Source organism: Podarcis muralis, chromosome 9 (assembly GCF_964188315.1).
Source record: "Podarcis muralis chromosome 9, rPodMur119.hap1.1, whole genome shotgun sequence".
NCBI classification, from domain to species: domain Eukaryota; kingdom Metazoa; phylum Chordata; class Lepidosauria; order Squamata; family Lacertidae; genus Podarcis; species Podarcis muralis.
The window spans coordinates 56,351,881-56,368,926 of NC_135663.1; the positions used below are offsets into that span (position 1 = coordinate 56,351,881).

Sequence of the window (17,046 nt, forward strand, 5' to 3'; positions counted from 1 at the left end):
AGCTCAAGGCATTAACTTTATTTGCTGCAATTAGGAAGGTCTTGCTTGGTGTGTACATCATTCCTCAGTATTGTTGGCACATTGGCTTCTCATTGCCAAAACAGCCAGCCCAGCCTTCCTTTCTTAGAATTGGAGACCCACCATTGAACGAGTCCTGTATAACTGCAGGGAATATCCATCGCCCACAACTCACTCTGTGTGAGAAGATCTGGGACCCCTCTCATCACCTTCATAAGGAAACAATGACAAACATGCTGTGTGAAATCCTGTATAGAGGACAAGGCCAGCAGAAAGGTGAGCCAGTAGTTGGAAACATTACTGAACCTGACTGGGAAAGTACTATTTATCTGTCTTGTTTTTACTTAGGAGCATGGAACATATCTCATGGACAAAATGATTTTTGATTTTGATTTTTTTTTAAGGGTCTCATGGCTAGGCAGTGGAACTGGTCAAGCTGTTAAGCTGTTCACTCCCTTGATAGTTTGTTAGCCAAAAGAGCTCCCCTAACTTTTTTGTCCACTATCTTTATACAGTGGACCCTTGGGTTACGTTACCTTTGGGTAATGTAACTTTCGGGTTGCGAAGGCGGCACACCTGGAAGTGTATACTTCTGGGTTTCACCACGCGCGCATGCGCAGAAGGGCGCCTCCGGTTACGAAGATTTCGGGATACGGCCGGGCCTTCAGAATGGATCCCATTCATAACCGGAGGTACCACTGTACAGTAGAACCTCTACTTACGTCCTGCTCTAATTAGGCCCATTCCAAGTCATGACCATGGCAAACCCCGAAGTAAACACCAGGTTTGCTGTGATTTGCGCATGCGCAGAGGCGTCTGCAGCCATTTGCACATGCGTATAAGCGGGCTGCCGCCAAATGCACCTGTGCAGAAACAGGCTGCCACTGAATGCACCTGCGCACGACACCACTTCTATCAGCGACCTGTTTCGCCATAAGGACGGGCCTCCAGAATGGATTGTGGTCATGAGTAGAGGTTCCACTGTACTTCTAGGAGGAGAATTTTCTTATTTTAAGAAAATAATAAAAGCTGTGCCGGAGGCCCTTGTAGTTATAACAGAGGCTAGCCAGACACCTCTGGGAAGCGAAGAAGGTCATGAGCTCACCAGTTCTCACGCCTCGTGATTCCCAGAAACTGGTATTCAAAGGCACACTGTCTCTGGCACATAGTACCACAAGCCTTCATGACTCATAGCCACTGGTAGCATCATCCTCCGTAACTTTGTCTAAATTCCTTTTGCAACCATCCAGGTTGGTGGCCATTGCTACATCTTATATAATAATTTTCTACATCTTATAGAAAATATTTTTGAAATTTAGAAATTGCCCTTTATTTAGAATGGCTTTCAGGACAGTATATGAAAAAAATAAAATTACAAATACAGTGGTACCTCGGGTTTTCCAACGTCTCCGTTGAGAAACATTTGGGTTTACGAACACCGTAAACCCAGAAGTAAATGCTTCGGTTTTCAAAAATGCCTTGGAAGTCAAACATGCCACGCGGCTTCCACTGAGTGTAAGATCCTGAGGCCTAGCTATTGGCTGTTGAGTTTTCGTTTTCCGAACGTTTCAGAACTCGAACGGTCTTCTGGAACAGATTATGTTAAAAAACCGAGGCACCATGGTACAATTTGAAACAAATCACCAGTACAATAAAATTAAATGAAACCATTGAACCATCGAAATACTATAATCTATGCCTCAAATGCTTGGTTTGCTTTGGAATGTTTACACGACCAGTAAAGACCAGTAATTTTCCTAATTCAAAGACTAGCAATATTTTTTTCTTCCTGCCATTCCATTTATCATATTACTTGGCACTAGTGGGCTGCCCCTTACATGTTGCATCTGTAAGCTTTGTGATGGCCATTACCAACAACCATTTTGGTGTGTTTGGTTCGTACTGATTTTCTGGTTGCCGTTCTTTCCCCTAGTTTCCAGTACAATGGAAAGCATTCTGGAATTCCAGTTCAGGTAGAATCAGAAGATTACTTTTTAAATTTATTGTCAGTTTTCTGTGTTGTCTGTATGGCATTGCTGAAGTGATAGTCACAAATGATACTTATTAGAGGTAATTAGTAAAAGGAGAAGAGGAGTATGGAGATCCAGAATTATTTATAGAGCCTAGATGGGAAATGGAGTATGGAAAATTGCACATTTTTAATAATACACTGAAGCAACAGTTTAGAGACATCAGGTTGATGCCATAAAGATAGACATGCACAGAGTAAGAAAAAAAATGAGTTTAATAATAATAAATCAGGTTTTAAAAGCTGACATTCAGATTGTGAATTACAGTTGCATGTTGGAAAAGCACCAGGCTAGCACTTGGGATTTCAACTTAGAGGATAATAACCAGCACCCATATATTTGTAACCTAAGCATCGTATTCTGGTGCATCAGATTCCCCTCACCCCTTGCAGGTCATTGAGTTTTCCCCTAGTCTTTCCCCCTTGCTTCTTGGTTTGCAGAGATCTGGTATGGAAAGAAGAGACTCCCATGTTCCAGCTCAGGGACTCTAAAAATGAGTGTGCTATCTCTGAGTACCCCAAGTATGATCTGGGGGCACATAAACAACTGTGGGTCTCAGGATGGTAGACTGAGAAAGCTCATGTAATCTGTATGCTCTCAGAGGTATGAAGGGTGAGCGGACTGTAAGTGTACTTAATAAATGAATGAGACCATGAAGAAGAACTAACAAAGCATACAATAACTGGGATAGGATGGACCAGTGATCTGGCTCTCTATGGTAGCTGCATTAACTGAGTGGAAGAGAAGAAGGAACTACATCGCTTGGTACATTACTTGGCAGTTATGACCTCTCTGGTATCCTCCTCGTCCACTTCTAGGTAGTATGTTGGTACCACGTTTCAGGGTCAGTTTTAGTATGGCATATGCAATGGCTTACATACAAGATATTGGTAAGCCTTATAGCAATCTGTTTACATGTATGCATATAATGAAAGAGAATTGATTCATGCTGAAGACAATATCTCTTGTCAAACTGTGTTAATGTCACACTGAGCCAATGGTTTGGAACTCCGGCAGTTAAGTGCTCTAATGCATTTTACATTAGCAGTAGTTATGGGAAATCGTAATATCTTTATGCTCTGATTCGGTTAACTGTGTCCATTTCTTATGCTATAATTTTGTATGCACGTCTCATAAGTGATTTACAAACCAGAGACTCTGCTTCTGTACATAGAACAGGTTTGCACCTGGATCCTTTTGTGTAACATCACAGGAGACTTTAATTCTAGACAATTCAGTAAAGTTTCCAGTATCTTTTTTCAGTTTTGCAAATATTTACCTTTCAGAGTCGTATGATTTCTATCTACCTTTCAAATTACTTTGCCTTCCTTTGTTTTATGAACTGGTACATGGGCTTCCAAGACCTTTCTTTTCAGTGTCAATGACCAAATAGAATTTTTCTTGTTACACAACTTACTTGCTTAGTTCATTCCCCCCCCCCCCAAAAAAAATACATTCAGAAGACATGGCATCCAAACTTGGATCACTTGAAAATAGTGCATGTAACTATTTAGATCATATTTCACTTGTGTATGTCCTTTAGGTTTGAAGTGGTTATTTTCCAGCTTTTCCAAGAAGTGTAACATGATCATACACATGAAGATTGTTGCCTCTTTTTTTTCCATTACAGCAAGTGATGAAGGGAAATTGCTTGGGAAATTTTATTTCCGCTAATGAATGGATAGATAAATATAATTAATGGCTAAATTCAGGTTTCTTTAAAATAAAAAAGTACACCTGGAGGTTTGAAACTACCTAATCAGAAAGTGACGGGACGCGGGTGGCGCTGTGGGTAAAAACCTCAGCACCTAGGGCTTGCCGATCGAAAGGTCGGTGGTTCGAATCCCCGCGGCGGGGTGCGCTCCCGTTGCTCGGTCCCAGCGCCTGCCAACCTAGCAGTTCGAAAGCACCTCCGGGTGCAAGTAGATAAATAGGGACCGCTTTCTAGCGGGAAGGTAAATGGCGTTTCCGTGTGCGGCTCTGGCTCACCAGAGCAGCGATGTCACGCTGGCCATGTGACCCGGAAGTGTCTCCGGACAGCGCTCGCCCCTGGCCTCTTGAGTGAGATGGGCGCACAACCCCAGAGTCTGTCAAGACTGGCCCGTACGGGCAGGGGTACCTTTACCTTAATCAGAAAGTAGTGGCACCTTTTCCCCTATAAAATGACATATGTAAGAGATGAATTTAAAGTTTCTTTTAGAGAAGGGCAAGCAGCTATGTGCCCCTACATTTGTACCCTTGATTATTGAGGTCGAAAGCCTTGAGAAGATTCTTCAGACATTTGGGCACGAAGCCAAAGGGTGGAAATCCTCTTCTTGACTGCTACCCCATTCCACCCCTAAGGACAAAAAATTCCCTATACTTTTGCTTCGGAGAAGTGTATGGGGTAGCAGATAATGGAGGTCTATGTGTGTGTGCCTGAAGAACTGAGGCAGGGGGACCCCTGCTTGCCTCAGATCTCTTTGCAACAGTTCAAGAATCTCACATAACAGAGCACTTCTGTTTGAATTGGTGACCCATATACCTAGTTTCCTTAAAAATAGGTTGCTTCTTAGTGGTGTTTGACTCTCTCTTTTTATAAGAACATAAGAAGAGTAATGCCGGATCAGAGCAAACGTCCACCCAGTCCAGCATTCTCTTTCCTTCAGAGTGTTGGACTAAATGTCTCTGGAAAGCTCACAAGCAGTGCATGAAAGCGATGACCGATTTCTGTGGTTGTGGTTTCTGGTATCCAGTATTCAAAGAGAGCTTCCCTCCCAGACTGTTACCAAAGCCAGCAATCTGTTGGTTCTTCTTTGTACACTGGCTCACTGTTTCTGCAGCTAAGTTGTTGCATCAGCTTGCCCTTTCTCTTCTTTGGGCACTGAGTACAACACCTTGCCCTTGCTGCATTAATGTTATCCTGGACTGAACAGCATGTACTCTCAATTTACTTTCTTTCTCGGTATTGGCTAACACACTTCCATAGTAAAATTGTTAATGGGTCGTGCAGCAAAAATCTTGGATTAATGAGTTCGACTTGTTCATGGAGCAGGTTGCGAAGGTTGGTGGCCAATAAAACAAGGAGAACATTTTGACCTTGCTGGAGTAGATTGTGGTTAGTTACTTACTGAAGCAATTTGAGTCTTTTTTTTTTAGAGCAGTTGATAAAAACCACTGATGTAAAGTCCTTAAAACATGCTGCTCTTCATTTCTTGTGGTGGACGGTCTGTAGGGTAGTTCTGTCAATGGTTTTACAACTGAAATCATTTCCTTTTAATAAAGTCAGTTGCAGCTAGGATTGTAGCTAAAATGAGAGACAAAACTAAAAACTAAAACTAAAAATCTTTTTTTTAAATAGTAATAATTTGAAAACTGAATATACCACCCCAGCCCAAAACAATAGCACAATGAATACTGTGCATACTCAGTTGCCACAGAATGAACGGTAGCAATTGGAAAAGTAAAATGTAATGGGAAGTAGGAGGAGAAAAATGAATAACTAGCTGGTACCCTAAACACCCTAGGGATGCGGGTGGTGCTGTGGGTAAAACCTCAGTGCCTAGGACTTGCCGATCGCATGGTTGGCGGTTTGAATCCCCGCGGCGGGGTGCGCTCCCGTCGTTCGGTCCCAGCGCCTGCCAACCTAGCAGTTCGAAAGCACCTCCGGGTGCAAGTAGATAAATAGGGACCGCTTACCAGCGGGAAGGTAAACAGTGTTCCGTGTGCTGCGCTGGCTCGCCAGATGCAGCTTGTCACGCTGGCCACGTGACCCAGAAGTGTCTCCGGACAGCGCTGGCTCCCGGCCTATAGAGTGAGATGAGCGCACAACCCTAGAGTCTGGCAAGACTGGCCCGTACGGGCAGGGGTACCTTTACCTTTTTACCCTAAACAAGAACACTTGCATATTATTAATGTTACTCATTAATAAGAGTGCAAAGAGTGCTTTTTAAGTACAAAACACTTAAAATGCCTTCTCTGAGGAACAATAATATTTCAAAAATCAAGATGCTTTAATTGGAGCATTTGGTGATAAAAGAGTCTGTGATTTGAGTAAGGGAATGTAGAAGATCTCGTGTTCAGTGCTCAGCAGATCTAGTTAAAAAGGGTCCCAGCTTGGGAAAGCTCTCAGAGAACTTCCATCCTTCAGAATGGGCACTACTGGACTACTTGAAACAATGGCAGTTGAACCAAAGACAGCTTCACATGTTAAACAACATACAGAGCTAGTTAAACTGGGGTCATATCATGACAAAAGTAAAGTGTATGCACCATGGTTCAACTTCAGCTCTTGCCTGCTTCCAACATAAGCATTTGAAATGACCGGCTGGTACTAATTACCGTAACTTTGCAGAGCCAGAAAAGAAATTCTAAGATGGGTTGCCCTAACTGGCACAATGTTGCAAGCTGTTAATATTGTCCTAATATTGCAGGGGTGTAACTTGTAGATAGATATTCCTGCAAAGGCATGGAGCCCAAAACCTGTTACTATTTTTGCAGCAATTGGTAGCCATCGATTAATCTAGAATGTTCTGTATGCAAATACTGATGTAGTCACTCTTCAGATGGCATTTTTAAAATAAAGACCTGGTAGGTAGCCATCTGGCTGACGAGCCTACTTTGACGACATATTTTATGGTATACTTAAATGCTTGGATTCCATAGTTTTATTGATCTTCTAAACCATATGTTCAGATGCTTTAGACAAATTAATATTTTGATGACAATTCTTAATGTACCTTTTCACCTTGTGTTGGTAATTGATTTTTTATTTTTTGGAAGGGGGGTTGCTGCAGATCTACAATAAGGCTGAAACATCACAGGCATGGTCAAAAGAAAAAGTACTTTTCAAATAGTTACAGGTGTTAAATCGCAAAGCCAGTGAGGTGCTATCTGTTAATATCATCTTCAGTGTGACACAATGAGAATCAGTTGTTCCCCACTGCCATTGTTACAGATTGCATTTACCATAGGAAAGCATGTGGTTTTTGCATATTCATTTATCTGCTGTGGATCCTGCTGCTAGATTTTCCAGGTTTATCCTTAAGTTAAACAAAAAACCAGTGTGTATTTTGCCTGCATATTTTTTTTAGAACCATTCTCACATGCTCGTGTAACTATTTTTGATGAACAACTTGGATAAATACAATGAGGGGTTGTTTATCAAATTTGCGGATGACACTGGACTGGAAGAGGTGGCTAATGCTGGAGAAGATAGAATCAGGTTTCATGGTGACTTTAAATGATTGGAGAACTGGGTCCATACTAACAAAATTAATTTCAGTAGGGACAGGTGTCAGGCAGGAAGAACCAGCAGCACAAATATGAAATGAGGGACACTTGGCTTGTTCATAGTACACATGAAAAGGATCTAGGGTTCTTAGTAGTCCATAGGCTTCATAGGAGCTTCAGCAGTAGGGTGCAGCAGGAGAAAAAAGCTAATTATATTCTAGGCTGCATCAGCAGAAGTACAGTGCCCTCATCAAGAGAAGTAATACTACAGCCTTGATCAGACCCCATCTCAAGCACTTTGTCCAGTTCCAGGCACCACAATTTAAGAAGGATATTAACAAGCTGGAACATGTGCAGAGGAGGTGACCAAGATGACCAAGGGTCTGGAAATCAAGCCTTATGAAGAACAGTTGTGAGAACTGGATACGTTTAGTCTGGTAAAGAGGAGACTGAGAGGACGTATGATCAGTGGTGAAGCTGCATGCTCCACTACTGGGGGTGGAGAGCAGCCAGGGGCATGGCTAGTGTCCCCCGGGGGCGTGGCACGCCACCCACAAGGGCATGGCACATGTTCTGGGGGCGTGGCGCACCGCTGGCGCATGTCCGGGGGGGGGGCACTGCAATCGCACCCTAGAAGAATAGTGGTGCTGGGGGTGGTCCACTCCCTCTACACTCCCGTTCCTCCACCAGTGGATATGATAGCCATCTTCAAATATCTAAAATGCTATCACACGGAAGATGGAGCAAGCTTGTTTTCTCCTGCTACACTAGGCTGCACTGGTGGTCAAGGCACTTGGGTACACCTGAAATAGCAGTAAAGCAAAGCATCTTAGTAACACCAGGGTAACAGCGCTTAGGCTTGGTTTGGCTTCCTTTGGAAGGTTTTACTTGCATCTTACAGCCTTTTGTGTAATACTTGAGTTGATCTATAAATGTAAAGATTGAGAGCAGGGCCCTTTTTTTCAACAGAAACTCATGGGAACTCAGTTCTGGCACCTCCTAGGTGGGTGCCATTGCCATTATAAGAGAACAAAGGAGGCGTTCATGGGGAGTTCTGGCACCTATTATTCTAGAAAAATAGCACTGGTTGAGAGTATGTGGAGACATAGTGTTACACTCCAGCAGACAGCTAAAGCAACGGCCCTGTTTCAGATCTCCAGAGAAAAGCACCCCACCCTGCACTGGTACTTTTTCAGAGCCCAGCTCTCTGCTTCATTTTCTGTTTTTCTACTGAAAAATGCTTCTATTGGTTACTACTCAGCTAGTTTGTTTGTTCTCCCTGGCTACAGTGGGGAGCAAGCGTGAGTCATCTTTTCTCAACTATCTCCTAGTCATCTTGGGTTATGTACCTATTTACCTGTTGTGTCCCGAACAAAGGATGTACCCAGCCTCATTGATAAGGGACTATTAAGTCACCAGGAGTACTCCTGGCTCTGTTAATCCTCTTCAGTCTAAACCTCAAGTTTTGCAGTGTATTAACATAGGACCACATTTACTGATGCAAGGAAATTGGTGCCCCAGACCCATAAAGTACTTTAAACAATGGTTTTGGGGGGTGTTTTTCTTCTTTGACTTAAATCCTGAGTCTCCGAGTCAAACCAAGGGTATGGTTTGAAGGCTGCGTCTCTGGATCAGCTTTTGTTTGAAAAATGACACAGGAGATACCATCTGCATTATTTATTTATTAAATTTGTTTCCTGACCTTCCTCCCCACCAAGCAGCCCTCAAAACGTTATAACAGTATAATTTAAAATCAATTCAAAATATACTTAAAATACGCAGACTCTGAAAAGCCATCTAAAAAAATTCAAGTACGTTTAGAACAGCTTAAAATGTATAAAAGCAAACACATACCCTGCCTATTCTATTATATGCTTTGTAATTCTATCTTTAACAAATGCTTTCCACCAGTCTTCTCAGAAAATGCATTAAACTAGCCAGTCTGTAATTTCATAGTTTCTCCCTGGATCCCTTTCTAGTCCTTCCTAAGTCGATCATAGTGACTAGTTAACATTTCAGCCGTGAGCCGGTCCACCATCCCTCAGACCATGTGGTGGGCCGGACTATATTTTTTTTTTGGGGGGGGGGGATGAATGAATTCCTATGCCCCACAAATAACCCAGAGATGCATTTTAAATAGAAGCACACATTCTACTCATGTAAAAACACCAGGCAGGCCCCACAAATAACCCAGAGATGCATTTTAAATAAAAGGACACATTCTACTCGCGTAAAAACACGCTGATTCCCGGACCGTCCATGGGCTGGATTGAGAAGGCGATTGGGCCACATCTGGCCCACGGGCCTTAGGTTGCCTACCCCTGGCTTAGAACATCAACTCGTCACTACTATTGGCCTCAGACTCCCTTCGTGGAAAAGTTAGTACAGGCACAGGGATTTGCCTTGTATCTTCTGTAAAGATAGATGCAAAGAATCTATTTTTAGCACATTTAGCACACATTCCTCCTTTGGCACACATTTGACTCTCTTGTCATCACAAGGTTCCACTGCCTCCCTAGCTGGTCTCCTGCTACTAATGTCTTTACACAATCTTTTGTTGGTCTTTGTGGGTGGTTTTGTTTGTTTGTTTGTTTAGCAATGTGCTCCTCAAATTATTTTTTTAGCATCCTTATTGCCAGCTTGCATTTCTTTTGCCAGAATTTGTGTTCCGTTTTGCTCCGCTCATTTGGACGAGACTTCCATTTTCTGAAGAAAGCCTTGTAACCTCTAATAGTTTCTTGACTGCTCATTAACCACATTGACATCATATTGGCCCCACTGGTACTTTTTTCTGATCTGCAGTATAGATTCTAGTTGAGCTTCTATTATTGTGATTTTGAATAACCCCCAACTGTTCTTGGGAGATTTGACCCTCTTTGCTTTGCCTTTCAATTTTCCTTTTCATCAGATCCATCATTTTTTTGACATTTTCTCTTTTGAAGTCCAGTGTGACTGTGTTGGACCTCTGTCCAGCAAACCATGTAGGCGCGATCTGACATTTGCAACCTTTGTACAATGCAGGCAAGTCGCCATGCATTCAGCATACCCATCACAAATCTAACTATATCTCTAATGAACAAGTCACCCACGACTAGGAGATCCCCACTCCTTGGAGAAGTATCCTTTATGTGAGGGGATAGTTGTTTGCCTCCCAATAAATGGGTTCCTTCTACAGCAGGGTTTCCCTCTGGTCTCCAGTTGTTTTTGGACTACAATCCCCATCATCCCTAACCACTGGTCCTGCTAGCTAGGGATGATGGGAATTGTAGTCCAAAAACACCTGGAGACCCAAGTTTCGGAAACCCTGTCCTACAGTACCATTTTGCTGTTCCTCAGAGTTATACTCTCCTTCCCCAAGGCCCTCACTCCCTTTTTCAGCAGAGGAACTGGCACCCTGGGCATAAGTTACCACTGTCCCATTTATCAAAGCTTCATTCACCAATCCCTCTAACTTTCTCAGCTGCCTCGAGGGGACAGAGTTGTTCCTTGAGGGTCAGGAGCTTATTGCACTGAGCACGCAGCCACAACCTCTGTCCAGGAGGCAGAGAGTCATTCGTGGGATATTGTGCACAATACAGAGCTCCCACCCCCTGCTGGTATTCTACCTGCATCCTTGTTGGTCTTGTTGAGTTTCTTGGATTTGGAGCTTGGAATTGGTTGGGCAAAAAAACTGGGCAATGAAGAGTCGTCTGCACTAGAGTCGTTTGCCCTGCGGCCAAATTAACACAGTTGCCTAACTGACATGGTTGCCTAAGTGACTTTGTCCTGGGCGCTTCCCTCTTCCTCATAGAATAGGCTCCTTTGCTTAGAGTGCTCTCTCTAGCCTGGAGTACTTTGTATTCAAAAGCAAAAAGCTTCCAGAAACGGGGGCCGTTTTATTATCATCTGTGTATTGTCTCCCAACCTTACAGCAGAGAGAGGCAGAGTGTGTGCAGTCACTATGTAATCCGACAGTGTTCTTTTCCCTGGTTCACAAGTATAATCCACTGGCAGATAGGAGCCTTGTCTGCTTAATAGAGGGCAATACCGATCTCATTTCATTTTGGAGGCTTGGTTGTGTCCTGGGAGGGGGGCATTTCAGTTGAATTACTGAATTGAAACAAAAGGAGAGTGATGAAATGATTAGGAGAAGGGGCTTTTAAGTTGTTTTTTTTTAAAAAACCAGACCCTTTTGAAACTGCTGGTGGTTTTGGTAGCAACAACAGAGCTCTGCTCACCGCCAGCTGTTCTTCCTTCCCATGGTCAGTCTAGGAAGGAAGAATGGAGGTAGTGCCTCTAATAGGTGCTTTAAAATAGGGGCGTGGGGGAGAAGGAAAAGTGCAAGGAAAAAACCATAAGGACTCCCTGATGCAATTGCAAGCCGCAATATCTACCCTCAATTTGTCACCTGTGAATGGCAGAGGTCAATTGTTTCTTACTCTGGATGGGAGAAAGATTGGGTAATGTGCCTTGTGTGTTACTATCAAACTCATCTTCTGCCTTCAGAAAATCTCTTCCTCTCAGCCTCTTACTAAAACTTAATTGTGAGTCTAAGTTTTAAGAAAAAATGGTGGTGCTTTTACGTGGCTGTTACTGAAATTAGAATAATTCCCTATAAGAGTGTACTCAGAGGGCTGAGTGCGGATCAATTTGGAAGGGAAACTTGTCCCTCCAAAATTAGGGTAGTGGATTCTACATATTTGGGGGACATTGTAGGTACGCAGAAGGGCATATGTTTGTGAATTAAAAGAAAATAACTTTAACATTTAAAAAAAAATTTAAAAACCAAAACTGAATGGAAGGGACCTGTGAGCTTTCAGATTGTTTATGGCAGTTAAGCATATAGAGAGAAAGAGTTTAGTGAAATCAGAAGTCATGCAAACTGTGTATGTGTTACAATCAAATCTATGGCTGGGAACCGTGAGGCACAGTGTTAATATGTGAGTTGAAAACACACCCACAGGAAAATGGAAAGGGAATTAACCTGCTTAAGCCCCTAAAAACTTGTAGTAAGTAACCTGGAAGCAGAGAATTTGAGTTGGGGGGTGCCTTTTCTTCTCCAAAACTGCATTCTCTCAGCCCATCAAGTTTAGGGTCAGTAGCCCTCCAGTGCAGGAGGGAAAGTCCTGCAGCAGTTTGGTAAGGAAAAAATACATTTAACCCTTTTTCTGCCCACTCCCCATTCACCCACAAGAAGCCTATACCAGTGTTGCAAGACTTGGGTTCGGGGCTATCTGAAGCCATAGAGAGGAGGAGCACTTAGAGTCTGGTGGTAAGCAATAGCCTATCATTGCAGAGTCTAGTTTTGATAAGTAGCGGTAAGGATCTAACATAATGCTTCTACTCAGTTTCAATTACTATTGGACTGCTGAAGGGATAACTTCCTTAGTCCTGAAATTTTTGGAATTTTCTTTTGTTAATTGCTACATTACGATCACAGGGCAATGTTTTTTTAAAGTGGCAGAAGGTCATTATTGCATATCTGTTGTGACAGTTCCCTTTTTTAATTTGACAGTTGCCAATCGTGATTTGTGGTCTTGGTCCGCAGTTCCAGTTCCGAAGCTTGTCTCTCGTCCGCATTGCTGGCCTGGAAGCCTGTGGAAGGTTCCAGAGGCTGAGCACGCAAAGTAGTGGGTAGTAGTTGGGCAGATGGTGAAGCAGCTCAGTCTGCTCCCAAGGGGCAAGTTATGCATATTGTGGAGCTAGGCCAGCGTTGTCGGCTTTACAGTCCCCATGGGACCCTATTGGTTCTTTCAGTCACCTGATTCCTCCTGGGATGTAATCTGCCCCATTGCTGTCCACCCATCTGCAGTAGTGGCACTGCAGAGCTGTTAAAATGAAGCCAGCGATTCCTGCTGCTTGCAGGGAATAAGATGCCTTGGTCCTACTGCCAGAGCCCCAGTTTCGTCCTTGTGTATTTAATGAGAGATTTATTTACTGCATTCAAGTTGTGCCAGTAACCATTAAATGTTTGTTGGGAAAGTGATGTGATACTTGACTGAAAGAGGGCAGAGTCTGACCCTGGTTGTGTAGTGGCGCTTCATGTCTCTGATTTTTCCTGTATTTGCATGTTACAAAATTGGCACTGTGCGCACAGCATTCAAAATTCGCCAGGCACATTTTGTATGTGGTTGTTAGCCACTTGTAACCAAGTGAAGATGCCCGAGTGCTAGGATGGCACCTGTTATTTCAAACATCTGGAGGTGCATAGCTGGGGATCCTTGGGTCTTGCCTGTTTTCACATACTAACAACACATCCTGTAAAATGCTATCTGCGGTATTTTATCTGCACAATCAGAACCAATTTTAGGAACCAAAAACTTGTATTGAAAAATATGACTTTTGAGCCATCTAACCCGAAAATGGCAACTAGACATTCCATTTTGGCCACTGTAACCCTGGTTTAAGGAACCATTTGGTGCCTAGCTTATATATCTGAGTTTCTAACAGTGTATATGTACCATTTCTGTAGCACATAAAGCAATCCTTAAGATATTATTTTTATTTTTATGCACATTTGGTAGCCTTTTAATACACATTTTTGTGAATGGGAGCCTCTGTGTGCCTGAAAAGATTACTTGCTCAGAAAAACTTTGTAGGCCTATGTTACTACAATATCCTTTTCCAACCCTGGCATTCCCACAACGACATTCCAGCAGCTTGCCAGTAAGATCTATAAGACGAGAAAGTTTCTATTAACTTGATAGTCCATTAAACGGAGACTATCTGAACTGGGGCTACCTCTTGGGACGTGCTGTGTATTAAAATGCAGCACCAACCGTTCTGCTTGTTCTTGATTTCAGAACCTTTTAGCTGAGAAGGTGGAACAACTTATGGAATGGAGTTCAAGGCGCTCGGTCATCCGCATGAATGGAGACAAATTCAGAAGATTTGTGAAGGCCCCGCCTCGCAACTATTCGGTGATTGTAATGTTTACAGCTCTCCAGCCGCAGAGGCAATGTTCTGTTTGCAGGTACGTTTATACCCTTGGAAGCAGAACTTTTTGGTCTTCTCTTTTGATCATCTGCCTTCAGTCAATGTTTTCACATTTATCAGTTCTTTATCAGTTATGTAGTCAACTCACATGTTTGTGTTTATCTGTGAGATACAAGTTGAATGTTAATTCATTAGTTTCTATATTCAGAGGACATTTTATGCTCCATTTACAAATTGCAACAGTTGGGTGCTCTTTAATTTCAGGTTCTTTGGGTTACATATGTTTGTGTATACACACACACACACACACACACACACACAGACACTTAAACACTTAAAAAAGACATTCATTATCATTATTTCACAAGTTGACTGACTGGTTTCTTCAGAGATCTTTGCCACAACTTAATACAGTTTCAGGGCTTTTCGTAACATTCTTCAGCCTTCCTTCTATTGTTTGCACTCGGTGATTGCTGTGGAAAACGTTGCTCAAGTCTATTTAACGAGATGCTCCTTAAAAGTTGCAAATGTTAACCTGCGGTAGTGTAGACTGGATCTTGTTGTTTTGTAGAGGAGATACAGCCCCATGTAATAACCTGTCAATTAAGCAATCTAAATATGTGGGCACATAAAGCACTGCTTTTCACGTTGCAAATAGCTGAGTGAGAGCATACCTGTATGCCTTGTATACTTGCTGTTTCCCCTATAACATATTTTTGTTGTTTTTAACTGCATATATTTTGTCTACACATCACTATGGAACCCAGAACAAAAGTTCTACTTTTTTTTGAAGAACACATTTTTTTGGGGGGGATGCCACAGGTATGCCCAATGTACAAGTATGCATGCAAACAGCTCTTAAGACATCCACGGAATCACAGTTGTTAGAACATTTGTCAAACTGTCAATCATCTGTGGCTTTTCCATGAAGTTACACATTTCCTTTCCAGGACTCCTTGTTACTGTTTGGTTTCACAATCAGCTCCTTTTTTTCAGCATGTGAATTCTCAACAGGCCACTGCAGCTCTTTTTTAGAATGACAGGTTGGCATGATGGAATTGGCTTTGCAGTTGGAATGTGGCTTATTGTTGCTGAGAAACTGTATTATCCTCGATGGGCTGAAGTTCAGGAACAATCGGAACAGCTTTAAATGGTTGCGGTTCTGATTATTATGCAAAATAGCCAGTAACACATTCCCTTATGTTGGTCTGTGCATAAATCTTTTGTTACTAGGATTTAATGCTGTACAAATATTGTCATTTAATAAGAGGATACCATTTACTGCAGTGGGGGAGAAAAGGGCTTATGGTTCATCCTGCTGTATGGCATGGCAAAGACCCTGAACACGTCCCATTAATTTCAGTGAAATTCATTTCCAAGTAAATATTAGGACCGCAGGCTTAGTCATTTCTGCAGAATGCAGCTGGACATCTAAAATAAGAAACAATTAACTCATTGCTTCTAGTTCAAAACGTTTAAAACAAATGTGAAATTGAGATTTAGCTTTGCTGTAGGGTACAATATGAATTAAATGAAGCTGATGTCGCTGCACCTGAAAATAATAACATAAAACGGAAGTTACTCCAATCACCAAGTAATTAAAAGGCAGGAGCTGTACGTATAATAGAGAAGATGAATACAGAGTGCTGTGTTCAGTGCATTTTGGAGTTTTTGCTATGAACAACCTAGTGGTATTCCACTAAACAGTTCTGCTGGTGCAAGCACTTTAGACAGTGCAACAGAACTTCCTCTCCCTGTTCTGTATCCCCTGAGTTCTGGGTTTCCCTCCAACCCTCCCTAGAAAAGTTAGGGATTGTATGGGAGTTCACTGCATGCCCCATAGTACCTGCACTAGTGGAAATGCTTAGTTAGATACTGCTGAATGCATCACTGACTGAAGCTACTCTTTTGTATAGCTCTCTTAGACAAGAAGTTGTTTTCAAAGTAATTGTACACCACATATTAATATAGTATTTCTCATATGACTTTTTCCTCTTGGAATTTCTGTACTTTTTTAGCAAAACGTTTTTTTTAATAAGCATGCAATATTAACCTTCTGCATGAAACTGCTCTGAAACAGTCATATTTGATCAATGCATAGGAAATTTCATTGGGCGGTTGTTGTTGTTTTTCTATGTAATTCATCCTTGAGCTTTAAGGTATTTCAGATACTGAGGATGCATTAAGTTGTGAAAAGTTCATAATTCCCTTCAACATATGGAAATATTTTTAAAAGTTTTCCTTCCAAGGTTGCCCAGAATACCTCTGCCAGCAAGACACATGATATATCTGGGGCTGAAATATGTAGCAGTGTGCTATTGTTTTACTGGAAAGGATGTGATGTGCAGCTCTTTTTAGGAAATTGAGGCATGTGGTCATACCATTGGGTGTGGAGTACAGTGTATTGAGATTCTCATTTTCATTTTTTTTCCTTCGGAGAGTTTTGAGGCAGTATGGCTGGGAAGACAAATCTTGCGTGTGGGCAGTGCATGTGGGAATCTTCAGAAGTCAAAATCTTTGCCATGTGTTCCAAAAAAGAAAAGAAAAATGGGTGCGAGGGGAACAGGTGTGCATGCTTCCCCTCCCCCCTCAATGTTCCTGCACGCATCCGGCGTGCTCCATGTCTCTTCTCATTTTGAAACTGGAATGTCTGAAGGGGGGTTGTAAGCACATTCAGCTGAGCGTGCTTAGATTGTGATCAGCTACCCTGACAGCTCAAGGTTAGGAGTCTCCTTCAAACTGTCCAGATCAACATGGATGGAGGTCAGAAGACTGAGATTGGGCCTGATTCTTGCGCCTCCACTCCTCCTACAGAGTTTATGCCCCTCCCACACATTCTTTTGAATGCATGAATAGAGCCGGAGTGACAGCT

At 42.4% G+C, this 17,046-nt stretch overlaps 1 protein-coding gene across 1 annotated transcript in view; it reads left to right on the forward strand.

Annotated features, from left to right (window-relative positions):
• TUSC3 (tumor suppressor candidate 3) overlaps positions 1–17,046 on the forward strand; it is a 128,339-nt gene that overhangs the window by 27,732 nt on the left and 83,561 nt on the right. Inside the window, exon 2 of the mRNA XM_028743697.2 lies at positions 14,042–14,211. Within this exon, the coding sequence (XP_028599530.2) occupies positions 14,042–14,211 (170 nt within the window). The remainder of the gene's footprint in view (positions 1–14,041; positions 14,212–17,046) is intronic.